This window comes from Tenebrio molitor, chromosome 7 (assembly GCF_963966145.1).
Source record: "Tenebrio molitor chromosome 7, icTenMoli1.1, whole genome shotgun sequence".
NCBI lineage: Eukaryota > Metazoa > Arthropoda > Insecta > Coleoptera > Tenebrionidae > Tenebrio > Tenebrio molitor.
Genome location: NC_091052.1, coordinates 21256090 through 21273338, shown reverse-complemented (window position 1 = coordinate 21273338; position 17249 = coordinate 21256090). Strand labels below are relative to the sequence as shown.

The following is a 17249-nucleotide window of genomic DNA, read 5'->3' as shown; positions in this document are numbered from 1 at the left end:
TGAGCCTAGTGGCTCACTAGTTGGAGCGCCGTAAAATACATACCGTACGACGTTTGTATATTAGACTTTTCGGCTGACCAAATGTTTTATTTTGCACTTTTGCATATTTTTATGAAATAACAAATGTCAAACTTTTTGACATACAGAGCTGCCAACCCAATAGGTTGTATTTTGCCTAAGTATTATGATTATGATTATTTATTAGTCAATAAACATTAAAAAACAAATATCGGAAAAATAATACCTACATGTATTTAATAATTATTTGAAGCTGAGAACAAAAAATATTTACATTGGGAAATCCATAAGACATCATTATTTTATTGGCAACATATTACTGCAGGTTTCCATTCGATCAAAAGCTGACGTCTTTTTACAAGTATAAGTAAGTACATTTAAAAATGCACATAATCATTCTTTTTTATAACAACCATTAGTAAAAGATTACGTAAGATAATCACTATAAAAGTAATCTAAATATATCAACGGTTGGAAAACTGCTAAAAATGTGAGCAGTGTGGTCTTTTAGTTTTCAAACAGAACGACCGCGAGATTCGATCTCAGCACTACGATGCCAAAGATAACAATCATTTTCAAGTTTTAAAATGAAACAGTTCGAAACAGTATTGTCGAGGAACATGCATTCAAATTTCATAAATTTTTGCTAGGTCGAACTCGTGAAAACTTAAATATAAAGAGTAATTATTATAAGTGCTTGTCTGTGGCGTAACTGCTAATTTGTTTCTAATAAATTGATGAGATAAGATCATCTCATTTTATGCACTATTGCACAGCTGGAAGAAATTTTAAACATATCAAGAATGTTTTCTTTAAATATCGTAAATCTGAGAAATGTAATTTTTAACCCTAAGAAATAATACATATTCTTTTTAATTTGAGTTATGCAGGGTGATTCATATAGTTTCATACAACCAGATTCCGATCTCAAAAGGCTCTAACAATAAAATTTTGAGTCATACATCAAAAATTGGCATAAATTAACTACATCGGTTTTTTCACTATTATTAGTAAATGCCATTCTTCGCTAAATTATTCAACTTTACATCCACTGTATAACAAATGTCATGAATGTTATAATTGAAGCAAACAATTGTTGTTATAGAGAAAATATTGGTGTTAGAAACGTCGCTTTAGTTTCATTTTGACAACAATTCCTTCGAATCACCCCGGCAGCTTGTATCAACGTAAAATATTTTCAATAATTTGCGGTTCTTAAAAGGTGGTAGTACCACACTCTGCAACATGCTTTATCTTCAACAACTTTAACGTTAGAACCTAAACATTTTTGTAAGAGTGTCTAGAGGTTGGAATTTACCACCGGGTAAGTTTGTGTAATACTATATGAATCACCCTGTATATGAGTTGAATTAATTACACAAATAACTACTCCAAAGTACAATTTGTCATTATAAACTTTTGAAGGTACCTATCTGTAATTTTCAAATTCTCAAGCAATACTATAGTTTGTTTTTTTAATCAAAGAACCACGACGTTCATTTAGGTTTGCAATAATAAAATTGTACTAAACATAGGAAATCAAGTGATATCTATTGGTTATACTATGGCGAACAATAAATTTAGGCCGGCCTGTCATTGGCTTGACATGAAAATGTAAAGCTGGCATTATGTTCAACTAACCCCATTTTCGATTTTTGTCATTCTTGTCATCGTGACAGCGATAATCAAAATTAAAATTGGGAAAAGAAGCGTGCACCAGAGAGAAGTGCTACTACAAATCAGTTATGCTAGTGCGTCATGATCTGTAAGTTACGAAAAGGGCGAAGGAAACGCCAAACAGCTTGAAAACCTTCAGTTTGACAAACTGACACATCAGTCATAATGACAATAAATGGTCGCTTGCATTGACTTTTTTGAAATGTCAGAAATTTGCCGGCCTAAATTTATTGTCCGCCATAGTACCAGCCAACGACTGTCATTTTTAATGTCCTTGAAAGTACGCAAACTCGCATTTACAATTTAGTCCAGTCAATAGAGACATAAAAATGGCTCCACCTTGCAAAAGGTACAGAAAAGTTTATACTTGGCAGGTATAGTTCTCCCAGAGCTGCAGCGGTTTTATGGCAGGGCAATAGTAATTATTACGCCTGTTGAGATGCCGATACGCGACATAAACAGACCCCTGTCAATCATCATTTTCGTTCTATACCTGTCAGTTTACAGGGTAGTACTTGGACGAATTTACGATTAGGGGTTGTACTTGCGGTTTAAACCTATTGTCGGTGTTGTTAACGTTTATACAATGGTACCCTGCCATAAAACCGCTGCAGCTCTGGGAGAACTATATCTTCTATTAGGCATATTATTACTATTGCCGAGTTTGCGACCTTGGGGGGTTGTCGCTCGCCCCGCCATACTGGAGAAGAGGGGTGGAAAATCACATTTCTGCGATTATTTCATTATCCGTGCGAGATACGTCTATCTAAGTTATTATAAAAAATGTAGAGCGTACAATTCTCTACATTTTTTGTTGTTTATATTTTTTTGTCAGATCAATAGTTTCGTAGTTACAACGTGTAGAAATCGAAAATTTCTATTATTTTTGTACTTTTTATTCTTTTCCACACCACCACAGAGGTAGAGCAATTGGGTGCATTTTTTTTTACGTAGTGTCCCCGGTGGGCATAGTCTACGATGCAGTAGAAATTTACTGTTTTACTCTTTTTGATCTCTTTGTAACGTAGACGGATCCAAATGATCTGGATCGATCGGTTTAGATGAGCTGAATTCATCAGAGTTTATGAATTCGAGAATTCCTCTTGAGAATTTTCCTCTTGTTCCTCAGGGTCATCATCATCATCATCAGGATCATTTGGCGTTTACCTGTTTCATTAGTATACACGTTGGAGTCCGATATTCCCGTAGACGGGCAAACAATAAATGCTCGATTTCTACAGGCTGTAACTACGAAACTATTGATCTGACAAAAAAAAACGTAAAGAACAAAAACAAAACAAAACAAAAATGTGATTTTGCACCCCTATTCTCCAGTATGGCGGGGCGAGCGGCAACCCCCCATGGTCGCAAACTCAACATTAATAAAATGCCTGATAGAAGATACCTGCCAAGTATAAACTTTTCTGTACCTTTTGCAAGGTAAAACTCCCTATTGATTGGACTAATTTGAACGTGTTATTAAAGATGCCTCGCAAAGTCAGACATTTATTAAACTCTCAAATTAGTTGTCATTAACTCTATTAACATGCTGCGCTACTAATATCTCACCCTAGGTCAAAAGTGTACAATGTTTCCAGCTCTATTTTGGGTGGTTCTTCGATTAAAAAACAGATTATATTATACAAAGTGTTTCTAAAAGAGCGTACCTATATCAAGAGTCCTATGGAATTAGAATAAATATATGTATTCGATTTTTGCCACTCTATAACATATGGTGATACTAAATATAAAAAAGAGGTTATTTAACTCCATTAATGATATGTATAAGCAGTTAGGTAGAATTTAAAAAGCTGAAGAAAATAACAAGCAAAACAACTACCAAAGACGTCGAACTCACAACTGATCCTGAGATTTAATAATTTTACATTTGATTGTTTTGACGGCTTCACGGCTCTGCAGATTTCCACAGGACTCTTGATATACTTACGTTCTTTTAGAGACACTTGGTATCGGGTTTTCATTTAAATGTATCCTCAAAGTTGGCGTTGAAGAGTCGATTGTGAACTCACCACTCATCAGGCTGCAGAGTAAAAACAGGATTAATGTAAATGAACACCCGATACTTCCTTCTCTTTAAAAATGTCTTAATTAGTAATTTTTTATCATTCCAAAAAGGTTACAAATTGCAGAAAAATAAGGAATACAAATACATATTTTATGGCAATGCAATGCTGTGTTTAACTAAATAGATTATATTAATAAATGATAGATATTACGTCAGTCAGCCTAGTATAATATTTTGGACTTTTATTTAGCAGTTTTATTCCGCTCGAATTCTAAAAATAAATCAAACTGTATTTGCCGGCACCTTGGCGCATGTTATTTTGTTTTAGCTTGATAAGTGATAACATGAATGCAAAACTTCTTACTCTTTCGGTTGCTTTGAACAACACTTTTTTATTATCAAATGTGATGCTGTATTAGGAAGAAATGTTGGTACGTACTATTATACAAAAGATGTATTTTTTGACAATAATTTTATTGATTAATAACTGAAGAAATACATAGATGTTTCTCTGTTGCTGCTCATCATAAATTTAATTGTACATAATCTGGTAGAATTTAATAGTACAATAATACAATAAAATTAGATGGACTAGATTTTATTGCGCATCTTTGTCAGGACTGTTTTAGTTGTATTTCAAATAAACTCTTTATTAAATTGACGGAGTTGATGTTCGTTGGCTACTATCAAACAGGAAGTTTTCTTTAAATTGTAATAAATAAAATTATACATGTCTTGGCTATGACCCTAACAATGATTATTTAAATCGAAGCCATTTCAACTTTAAAATTGTGGTGGATGGATAAAGTAGAAAATATAAATTCAAATTATAATTTTGATTGGAAAGGTTATTAACTAAATGCTAAATTAGCAGAATTTGGTTAATTATTCGACAAAGTATACCTAATCCTTGTTTAACGCAACACTCCCATTTTTCAGTAAGGTCATTGACAATTTAATAACCAAACCTAATTACAAAAGTAAAATAAAAATATTTGCTAAGAAAATATTGCATAAACAATATTTGGCAACATCAATTCGCGTTTAATATCAACGATCTTATATCTTGAATGGTGACATTGAGTTTTGATTAAATGTCCTAATTCACTAAGGCTGCTAGAAGATTTCTTAGATAACTGACACTTAAGCCTAGATTTGTTACCCATCATTAGTCTGTTACTTGAATTTCCGCATAACATAATTTTCTTACTCTGCTATTTACTAACGGGTGTTTTTTTAAATCTGGCGTCGAAGTTGGCGTTGAAGAGTCGATTGTGAATGCACCACCGGATTACAATTCTGATTAGCTGTTTAAATCTAGCCTTACTTTTTGAGTATTTTTAATATGCAATTTGAAAAATCAGTCTTTTTTAAGACCTCGCTTTTTGCGTTGTATGTGGTTTTAAACTGCAATTTGAAAAATCAGTGTTTTTAAGTCGAGTGATTCCATTCACAATCGACTCTTCACCGCCAAATCCGACGCCAAATTAAAAAAAAAAACATCCTTTATTACGTACTAATTATAAAATAGGATTTATTGGGAATTCAAATTAGTTTTCCCGCTTGTCGATAATCTAGGTAACTGTCAATTCGTGACGTCAGCTTGGGGGTTACTCACGATTGTTGCATTTACCCCCAATACAAATTGTTACTTTTTATGTGGTAGAAGTGAAATTTAGGTGCATTTCTGAACATTTTTACGTGGTGTTATAATTGTGCATTCAAGACATTTTTTTAATTATTGTTTTGTCGTAGTTTTCTAAATTAATGAAAACAAATTTTGCCTTATTGTGCGAACTTCTTGAAGAGCACTGTGTACATTTTTTTTTGTGTTAGGACGAACGTAAGAAAATTTAATAGACAGGTTACACCAGATTAACCAAATTAACCAAAATGTTTGAATTGCAATTTAAAACTAACTTAAAGCCGGTCTATGTTTATAGATGCTAACAATTCTAATGAATTCGCTATTCCATTTATCAGTGAGACATCTGGTGTGAATTATATAAACTAAATTAAGGCGTACTCAAGTCGATGGATAGTTCAGTGGTTTGTGTTTTTAAAACAACAACAACAATGTAATTGAAATGTTCGTACATTGTTTCCACCACTTTAGTAACACCACATACAATTAACAAATTCGCACACAATACTTCTTCGCCTTTCACAACACATCTGCTTTCTCCTGTTGCCTCTAAATAAGCTAAAATTTTGTGTAACCTTAAAAATATCATCACAAAAATCGTAAGAGCACATAAAACCAACAACTTATTTTAAAAAATAAAGCAAAAACATAATCCGGGTCGGGTGCGAATATGATTTGCGGTCAGCTGATCTCTCTCAACAGTAGCGTCCCCAACGGTAGTCGAAATCGCCATATCGAAATCGAAATAGGTGAAACAGTACTCGATTTGTGTTGTTTAATGGCAATTCCTCAATTAAAATCATTCTCATTTGTTCATGAGACTAAAAATTGGATATTAATAATCATTATCATAACAAATATATATACTTTAGGTGCGTTAGTTAAAAGAAGTTAAAGAAATTTTTTATTATACCTGAACCATAATCCCTGTTTTTGACACTAAAATGCCTGCGAAAAAAGGCCTTTTTAGAATCTGCGTCTCTAATAGGTCTATTATTGTATTGAATTTGAAGTCGTTTATGGCTATCTCTTAAAGCACTCGTAGTTTAATAGATCTCTACGAAATTTTTTATCAATATTTCAGTGTATTATTGTCATTTACACCAAAAAACTTCCAAAATGAATGTTCAAACTCTACTTTGTAACATATGTTGCAGGTGTAGTTCCATCCGTTATTTTGAATTACCAATTAATACAAAATTCCCTAGAATTTGAAAATTTAATTTTTTTATTTGAAAATTAAAACAAGGGTGCAAATTCTAAAAAATAACATAAAAAACTCGTTTTATAAGGGCATTGGCGTACTCGTCCCATACAAAACTCCCCTACGGGTCGTTTTCTACACTTGGCACTCGTGCGCCAAATCAACCCTTATAAAACTCGTTCTTTAATATACTATTAAAACACTAAAGCTTTAAGGGTTGATTAGGTAACAACAAATTTACTTAAATTTTGAACAATGATAAATACACAATTTATAACAAATATACATGGCAACGAAACAACAACAATTGACCACTTCTATATCAACGATTAATGACACAGATTACTTCGGAAAAGGTATTTCAATTTACTTTTGTTGTTAGAATTTTGAGATTGTAATGCGGGTATAATAAAAAATAGCGTATGATACACGTTTATAAAGGCGTTTAAAGCACTTGCGACGTTAAAAAAAACACTCCGCTACGTGTCGTGCTCTTAAACTCGTCGCGCGTGTTTTAAAGGCTTCCTTATAAACTTGTATCATAATATACTATTAAAATACATTTTAAATATAAAATATATGTGCAAGCGAAGCAATGCTGCTTAAATATAGTCATAAAAAATCCCATGTTATTTATAGTTGTTGTTAATCGCAACAAACCGGATCTTGGTAAAATATACTACAAATGTGAAATCAAACGATATATTTTTCTTGACAAAATGTCTGCTGCCAACGCCAAATCTGGGAGCAATATTTCATAGACAATTAATACCAAATTACCAATTAATATTAGTATATATTATTTCCGTCACCACAAGAAAAATTGCATATCCGACAAAATATGAATAGGGAGCTTTATGTATCTTGAACAGTCATTGTGTAAGAAGCTCTGCAAAGCTTTACATTTTTACCGCGAGTAAAATTTACAATAACAAACTGCGGCCAATAATAGTACATTTTTGTTCTAGTCTGTTGCAAATATGACACACTCATTATCAGACAAGGTCACGAATGGGAAAACTACGGAAATATTCTTTGCGTTTGGCGCCGTTTATATAATTCGTCGTATGTCGATCGATTCACGTGTTCACCACGAGTATAAAATCTAAAACCTGTAACTACTCCGTCTACTCACCTTCTTTAATGTTTTTGTTTATTACCGTTTCCTGCTTTGTCGCGGTTATATTTCTGTCAGTTAGTTACGTTTTGTTAGCGAATATGTAAATGATGAGTCCATTGTTCGAAACTAGTACCTCCATTTGATAGAGAGGAGAAAGTCGATTTTTGCGTGGGCTCCAAGAAAATGGACCAACTGAGAGGCGACACCGAGCATACGATAAACGTTGCAAAATAATTCCTAATATGTATAATTTTATATATTTTGTTATAAAAATATTAATTAGTCTTTACTGAGAATTAGTTAATAAAATTGTTGAGTTAATAAATCATATTAATTATTTCTTTTCTCGTTGTTTTGTATGTCATAGAATTTATTTTTATAAATAAGATGAATGAAAAAACTATCAACTGTTTTGGTGGGTGTGTGGATCTATATCAAAATCATTGCTTAGTAATTTATTACTTTAAGAATAGTACGTCACAAATGGATTATTTTTTCACTTAATTAAAATGTTTGTTTTCATTAATTATATGTTGATATTTCTCTGTGCGTAGGAGGTTATCACAGGGTGCTTTACATTTTTTATAACAACAAACGATTACAAAGAAAGCTAGGACACAGCCTAACCTGCATAATCTACATTAGGAAAAACTGTACCATTAATCTGTATTTTTTTTTTTATCGAATAACTATAAATTTACAAAGGAAATGTTAAAACAAAAAATATTTCTGTGCAAACAGAAAATGCTTAATAACAAACAGGTATTCTTTATAATAAATACATTTGAACTAACTATTAGAATTATAGAGTTTGGAGAACTTAATGAAAAATATTAACCATATTTTTACTTTTTGAGTTTAATTTGTTCAAAAGTTTATCTTTGTATGTCTACATTTTTTGCTTAAATATAAATAAGTCAAACATTTATTTCCTTTTCTGTAATAAATGACACATTGAATTGAAACGTTTGATAAATCGCCCGGTTTCAATTTAATTGTATACTTTTTAATGTTACGGTCATCTTTTCTAAGGGCGCTAATAGTATATTAAAACACGAGTTTCATAAGGAAGTGTTTATTTCATGAGCCCAAGATTATAAAACGAGTCGCGAAAGGCAAGTTTTATAAAAGACGAATGGAATAAACGCCTTATGAAACGAGTTTTTTTTAATATCGTGCGATCCATTGAATTTGTTGTTAAAGTTGGCGCAGGAACTATCAAGGCATCTCTAGTTTTGAACTATCTCGACAAACGTCACATTTAATGACAATTATTGTAAAACAGAAATTCAGGGATTAAGAGAAAAATTACAATGGTAATGTTTATTTTATTAAGCAATGTTACAACATATGCTGAAAATGTTCACCATTTTGTTCTAAGGTCAAACAGGCCCTCCGTTTAACTCCACTGATAGCATTTTGTAACATGATTTATATATTTATACACAAATAAGTGTATCGATTCAAAAAGATCTACGGCTTCAGTGCCAACGCCAATTTTAATAATAAATTCAATGGATCGCTCAATACTATTTTTTCTATTTAGCACCTTTTAAGCCGTTTTTAAATCAAAAGTAAGAATTTTAAAATTCTGGGGAATTTTATGATTGTTGGCAAAAAACAATTGAAACACTTGTCGACTTTGGGATATTCGCGCGTATTGGCTGACGCTGCCAAAATCCTCTAGAATCTAGACTTTAGAGGATTCTGGCAGAGGAGTCTGGCAGTACCAACATGATAACCGTAGATTGTACAGGTCATTATAAATGATTGTCCCATCGCAGTTGGCGTTGAAAACCCACACAAATTTTGGATGTGCCGCCTGCTTCGCAACGTTAGACAAACTCGTGGAGGGAGAAAAGACTGGAGATGGCACTAATTCAAATACGTGTACCAGCCCGCGAAAACTACAGAGTCATAAAAGGTTTCTGAATATAGATGCTAGGCCAATGGCTTCCTTCGCCTTCCTTCCACACGCATTGTGCTTCTTTATCTAGCGCATTGTGGACTGGGTCATAAAAGGTTGTTGCACGTGCTTTTAGAGGGTACGGATTTTTAACATGGGAAGCATAGGAAATGCCATCTCCAGTCTTTTCTCCCTCCACGGACAAACTAGTAGACAGATTTTCACTACCGCCAGTAGCGTCACCTATCGGCGACGGTAGTCTCACTCATGTTATCAAGTTTGCGGCACAGTCAATTTAGCCACCAACGCTCGCCAACGCCTACTACGATGGTACAATCATTTATAATGACCTGTACTATCGCTATTATATAACCGCTTTCAGCTGTTCGATATTGTTTTTGGTGTCGTAACAGCTCTATTATGTACGCAAAATAGAAAAAAGTTTATAGACATACCATTTCTATAAAAATCGTCCTCCATTTTTGTGGAATTATAGACAAAATATAAATTAACTGTTGTGTGGAAATTACCTATTTAAACACTTTTTGCGATTTAATTAATTAATGAACCGTAAATGAAAATGATACATGTTTGAATGGATAAAGACTGTTTTTATGTGTTTATACTGTACTGACCTAAAACGATAAGCGAATTAGCGTATACGATGTAAAAAGTCAAAAATTCAGACTGATGTGTTTGTGATGTTCCATAGGTTAAAACTGTAAATCACGATTAATTCCTAATAGAAAAGACGAAGTAAGGCTTAGCTTCACCTTGTAGATACGAGAATTTTGTAATTCAATTCCCAGCCATTTAAGTTATACCATAATATGTAATACTTAATAATAATTCTATTTGTGTTAATATACAGGATGTATTGCAAATGGCGCATAATATTTACATCACATGATTCTTTGTTGAAATACAACAAATACAAAAGCTATAGTACCAATTTACTGTTAACCCTCTGTTCGTGGAGTTATTAACAGTCAAACTGGAAATTTGCTTCGATTGTAATGGAGAAATATATTCAAATTGTATCAATAACACATAATTTAACAAGTAAAATAAATATTCTAGCACTAATGTTACCATTTTGATTATTAGTTTATTTGTTATTTCAAACTTTGCTGTTCATAACTTTTGAAGCTGTTGCAACATCGCAACTAAGCTAATGCTTAAGTGATTTTTCGAACTTGAGTAAAGTCAGAAAGTAACAAGGATTGTCATTTTTGAAATATTTTGTATTATTATTAATATTTTATTATTTCCCTCCACCACCCGGCGGCACGGCAATTTTGCCGGAGTACATACACTATTACGGATATTACTATCAAGTAATAGTGCAGTGCTAATCAACATAATTACCGGCGCCTCTCCTCCACATTTTGACTTTGTTGTGTTTTTATATTATGTTCTATGTCAATGTTAAGGAACTTCCTCACGATATGACATGAGTATAATAATATACCTTTTTGAATTTCAACTACCAATGTGTTCCCTAAATCCAGAATTTTTAAATTTTTAAAAAGAGATTGCAGTACTATTCCCGTTGCTGAAATTAAAATCGAAATTTTTTTCTAAACACCAAAGATTTGTTATAGCAACGGAGAGCTCTAAATATTTATTAATTTTTGTGTGATATGTCTGTGTTATATTGTGTGAATTTGGAACAGCTATATCTAAAAGTTATCCTTGCTTTTGTTGTTTATTTAAAATAATAATGTCTAGTCTGTTATTATTGTCATCATTATTATCATTACCAAATTCAAATTCGAATTTTTTGTTTGCTATTCAACGTAGATTTGCATGACATAAATATTATGTGCCATTTTTAATACACCTGTATAATACAATTTATATTTACATACAGGGTGTCCCAAAAATGGCGTACCAACGGTGCACTACGGTGTAGAAGAGATTACCGTAAACGCCAGAAAAATGTTAAAAAAATTCTATTGGACTTATTTTCTGATTTGGCGGTCTTTGAATGTGGCACTTAACAGGTCAATTATTTTGAAATATATGTAGGAAATTGTCATGACAGCTACGTCTAATCGTACATATTATCACAAAGTACAAGATCACTCACTATCAATATCTAATCCTGCATAATAGAGAATTTTGAAGTTTTGGAAATCGAAAAAATTATTTTAAATCCTCTACGGTAACATTGCAAGGTAATGATGTATGAATATACCATTGTTTACATTGTATTATCGTTAATAATAATAATAATAAAAATAATTGATTTTTTTGTCGGAAACATTTTTTCCATATTTTTTTCATGTACATTTAAGCATCCTCGATAAGGTAGTAAGTAGTTTGTACGCCATTTTTGGGACACCCTGTATATACCTATATTCCTTAAATGAATTAAATGACGAAAATAAATAAAAAGGAATAGTAACATTAAACGATTTAAGATATTTTTAAATCTCTAAGTGATCTTGATTGTGCTTCTCCACGCGTAAAGTAATCATGTTAGCATCAGTAATAAGATGAGAATATAAAATACAGCGTGAGTTGGAAGGAACAGCCGAAACACTATGAGTGTATTTACACGTGAAAATAATGTCAAAAAAACTCATGGAGTTTCGGCCATTCCTCCCGACTCACCTTGTATATTGTTCAGTATTATTATTACGAGTTCTTTTAAGACAGTCATCGACTATTTCAATCATAAATTTATTACTCGTTTATTACTCTACCGGTAATTTGTCTTATTTCACCATGCTTGCTTATAGACGGTACTTTCGTACCTAGAGTATCGTTTTGATTTATATACAATAAAGGATATGAGCGTTTGTCGCTGAACATTGTGTCGCTAATAACTTGCTGGTGTATTTTATTCAAAATTCTAACTAATTATAGTAGCTTCTGTAACTGTATAGTAGCGGCCGGGCAAAATGGGAATCTGACTTCTTGATTTAAATAACTTTGGGCTGTATTTAAATAAAACTGTAAGGTTTATCAATTTATCATTATTAAGATTTACGACAGGGACAAATTTTTGCATGCCCATATCTATATAATATATCTTGATTAAAGGCCGACTGTTTGTTTACATCAGAAAAGTTCCTATCGACCGCTTGAGGTCGTAAATCGTAATAATGATAACCCTTACAGCTTTATTTAAAAATTTAAATACAGCCCAAAGTTATTTAAATCAAGAAATCAGATTCCCATTTTGCCCGGCCGCTACTATACAACTACAGAAACGAAATTTTAAGTGCTCTCGTACACACAATTTTAAATTTTGTTGCCGTGATGAGATTGTTAACCAATTTTTAATGCACAACTTACATATTTCAAGCAGTTTGCTTGAAACAACTATTTATAGAATTTCCAAAACGGCTGCCTGTGTCATGATAACCATTTCATTATTTTTATGGTGGTAGTTAAAGCCGACCAGTAAATTTACTTGTGCTAAATTTTATGCCTCCGACCACGTGATTTTCCTGGCAAATGTTTTCGAATTGTTAGCACTTTTGGATGAGTCTAAATAAAATTAGTACGCAATACGAACTGTAGCTGAGTAGCTGAACGGTAGATAATCAAGTGCTAGTTACGGTAGGGCGGGAAAACAGACATTCATTTTCAAGGTAAAATGTAAATTATGTTGTTCTTCTTTCTAAGTGATTAGGTAATACATTTCTTTCAAACCTAGGATATTATACTTGGTTTATCTTGCTTTCACTTGTAGCCGAAGTAGGTGCTATAAAATGTTACCATTTGCTCAAACAAAAAAATTACAATAATTTGCTAACATTTTTTTAATGTAGGAATGCTTGATAATGTGAAAACTAAATTGTAAATGTGATTTACATTCATAGTTGCTTACCTAATTTGCAAATGCTAACCCTGGCATCAATATTGAGATACTTTTGACCATAATATGTTTGTCCTTTTTTTCATGAAGTTCACTTGTGCTGCAATTTCTGAAGTACAATTTTGGCCTCTTTTCTGATGTTTAACCATACAAATGTTATTGGGTTATGTAAACATTCAAGGTACCTAACATTTGTATAATTTTACACAACGATAGATGCATTATTATTTTTATTAAATTAACATAAAATCTTAATTTTATTCATGTTTCAGAATGATTTAATAAGATTTGAAAAAAAAATGGGATTTAACATCTATTTAAAAAGGTTTTTTTTCTCACAATATTTTACAATAAGACATTATTACATTTCATTAATGCTGTTCTACAGATATGAGAAGTCCACGAATAAAAAAAGGTTTAAATGAGTGGAAACTACATATGTGACTCAAATAAGTATCACTAGCATTTTTTAACAATTCTTTTTCTAATCATTTTGTGTATCTTTATTTATTCCTTAAGTTCCTGACCGTAATGTAAATAATAAAAGTAAATAAATTTTAATTGGCCTGAGCACACCTTCGTAAGGTATTTCTATTTGTAAATATGTATTTCCAAATATTTCTAATTAACAGTGACTGAGGAAAATGATATAAAGACGCCTGAGTGCATTTTCTAAAGAAATGACACTTATTTAAAACGCGATTAAAGCTGCAATTTTCGCTTCGCAATTTAAAGTTTCGTAACATTTTGATTCAATATTACCGATGACATTTTTTTAATATCAGAGAAACATTTAGATAAAACAGATATTCAAATGACGAGAAAATTTTCAATAGTGGTCAATAAGCCAGACTGGTGGGTTCAATTCAAGTACTAAAGATTATGTACTTATTAGATAATGCTTTATTTCCGATTCCTGCATTCAGTTTTATCTAAAAAAATAACAATTCAAAAAAATATATTCTTTTTTGTATCCCCCTACTCCTTTCTTTTTCTATCCTTTCCCTCCCCTTCCATATCTCTTTCATCCATCTTATACCCCCTTCCTTTCTCTCCCTCTCTCTCATTTCGCTACATCCGTTCCACATGCGCTCAGTTGTCTCTCTCTCTCCTCATAGCACATTTTGCACCTTCTTTCCTCTCCTTCCGTCCAATAACTGTTTTCTCTTCCCTCGTTCCCACATCTAAATCTCGCCATCATTTTTCTTTCTTTTGCACTCTTTCTCCCCAGGAACTCCAGAATTACACCTCGTATAGGTACTCCCTGTTGTATTTGGATTCTTTGATTCTCTCCCTTTTTTCTTGCTTATCTGTGTCTTTGTCCCTTTCACTCAGTTCTACAGTGTGGAATAAAATGATTTACATCTAGTTACCTTTGCATTACCCTTGTAAAAATACGAAATGCCGCTCTACAAAAAGAAGATAGCCTAACCTTAAAATATATATATCCAAATTCCAAATGTGATTTATTGTGAAGGGATGATATGAATGCAAAGTTGAGATTGAAATTAAAAAGGAGCTAACAAAAGCAAGTCACAGCTAGTGTTGAAAGTGGTCACCAACGTTTGTTACGTAATTCAATTTAGTAAATTGTAACAATTGTCAATTCGATTGATGACATTTATTGACAGAACTAATAGTTCGGCACTTTTTTTTCACACTTTACATTCATCCATCTCCCTTTTGCTCCCAATCTTTCCACTTCTTCACTGGCATACCCGTTCCTCTGGTAGTATTTCTCTCTCTCTCTCCTTCTTCTCCGTGTTCTTTTTCTTTTCTCTCGGGCATTCCGTTAGTGTTCGACAGTCTTTCCTCCCATCCATTTTGTCCTCAAACTTTGGCGCTCTCTTTCCTGCTTTCACTCTCAGCCTATTCCTCTTGCACTCTTCCCTCACTATCTAATCTGACGTTTCTCTGTCCACTCCTAGCACCCCTCTCAAATATTTTTTTGCACTTTCTCTACCTCCTCTTGTTCCTTCCATTCCCAGATCTTTGCCCCGTACACCAATATAAGTACTCTCTATCATACTCTCAAATATCATCATTCATCATTCTCCCCCTGAAATCATCTCCCCACTTTCTCTCTCCTATTCCCCCACACATCCCATTACCTTGTTCTCTCTGATGTGTACCTTATCCATGGCTCTTTCGTTGAATCTGTAGCCCACCTATTTGAGCTCTTTTACTCGTTCTGTTTTCCTTCCTTCCCAGTTCCACTCATTCTATTCACTCTTCCTCTTTCTCTTGTTGAACACCATCATTTTCTTCCTCACATTTATGTGAGGTGTGATTAATTATTATACACTTATTTGCCTCTTTGTTTTTAAACAACAATATAACGGGAGCGTTCGGTATGAGAATGTTACTTAACTATTTAGCTAATACATAATGAAAGAATGAAGCCAAATAGTGCTTTCATCACAAAATTATTTTACATTAAAATGCAAGGTATTAATAAATGAGAAAGTTTTTGTTGTGAGCGTAGTGCTTGACTATTTATTGTTTACTAATTGATTGCATTATTTATTAATTTTTATAAGTTTATTTATAATGTTTTATTGCAACAATTCACACATCAGTACAATTTATGATAATAATTAAAGTTTCTTTATAGCAGTACCAGAAATTTCAATATATGTATGTAATTAATACCATACAAAATATTTAAAAATCAAATGTTACCATGATGTATGAAATAAAAATTAGAGTAACTGCATTCACGTCTATCAAATAAATAAAAATACAAATTGTAGTACCCTTAGCACTGAAGTTTTTAAAATCGCTGATGCTGCTAGTTTACATGATTAATACTAAAATTTTATTAGTAGTAATAAGTTGCTTCAGCTGGATTTAAATAATGAGCGGAAAGTAGATACTCAAATGTACTATACTTAAAACCCGCTGTGCGTACATAATTTAAATTTTTATCAACTTATGTCTTTTTTCCTTGGTTTGAAGGCCAGTGTGTATGTGTGCAAGTTATCTACGTTTCATGCAATGAAAATGAACACGTTGTTAAGTAAAATATGTAGATACAAGTACTGTAATTATGTAACGTGAATCACGAATTGGTGGAATGCAAAAGTCTTAAAAAATACCAAAAACAAGCACGTTCGACTTTGATCGCTCGTGTACCTGTGCCTTTTGATAATTTTATCAATTGGTAGACTGGGAAAGATTCTAGCCTATCGATTTGCGTCATATTAGGTCAAATCAATAACTATTAAAACATAAATGAAGTCGTCTTTTGAAAGTAAGAGAATATCGAGGGATTCGCAAACAGCAATCATTAATTTGATTTATGACCCCGTTGCAGAAAAAATAAAATCGTCTGGACTACGTGATTCAAGAATTTTGGATTTTGTCCAGTTGATGATGCAATTGTGCAAATTCGCAGTGATAGCCACGCGTGAAATGTACGGTTTTTCGGGATGACCAATTTACTAGACCGAACATGGTGATATCAGTGAGGTCACAAGTTCACCACGTGCTATCAATAGCAATGGTGGGGCACCGGCATATCCTACGAACTTGTGTGTGGAGAAAACGTCTCCGAGTTGCCGGCCAGTCTTAAATTCGAACTTACAGTGTGTAGTGTCACTCACTCACACCCAACAATTAACAAATGGCCATTTTTCAAACATTCTAATCCAAAAAAATGTAAATCAAACATTCAAGTAGCCCCCCAAATTGTTTTCCTTTTTGTTTTAACAAATTTCTTTTCGGTTTTGTTCCAAAAATAAAAGTGTTCAGTGGCCGGCTATGTTCGTTCGCTTTTAAATTTGTGCAATATACAAGCATCACGCAAAATATAATTAGGT

General features: G+C 32.7%; 1 protein-coding gene across 6 annotated transcripts in view; it reads left to right on the top strand.

The window, feature by feature from the left end:
• Gbs-70E (Glycogen binding subunit 70E) overlaps positions 1–17249 on the top strand; it is a 51056-nt gene that overhangs the window by 22710 nt on the left and 11097 nt on the right. Inside the window, exon 1 of one of the 6 annotated variants that reach the window (XM_069054067.1) lies at positions 4128–4152. The exons of 2 other annotated variants lie outside the window; for them this stretch is intronic. In XM_069054067.1, coding sequence (XP_068910168.1) covers positions 4147–4152 — 6 coding nt within the window. In that variant the 5' untranslated portion in view covers positions 4128–4146. Of the gene's footprint in view, positions 1–4127; positions 4153–13085; positions 13243–16960; positions 17248–17249 lie in introns of those variants that run through there. 3 more of the 6 variants (XM_069054069.1, XM_069054071.1, XM_069054068.1) reach the window with 3 other exon arrangements.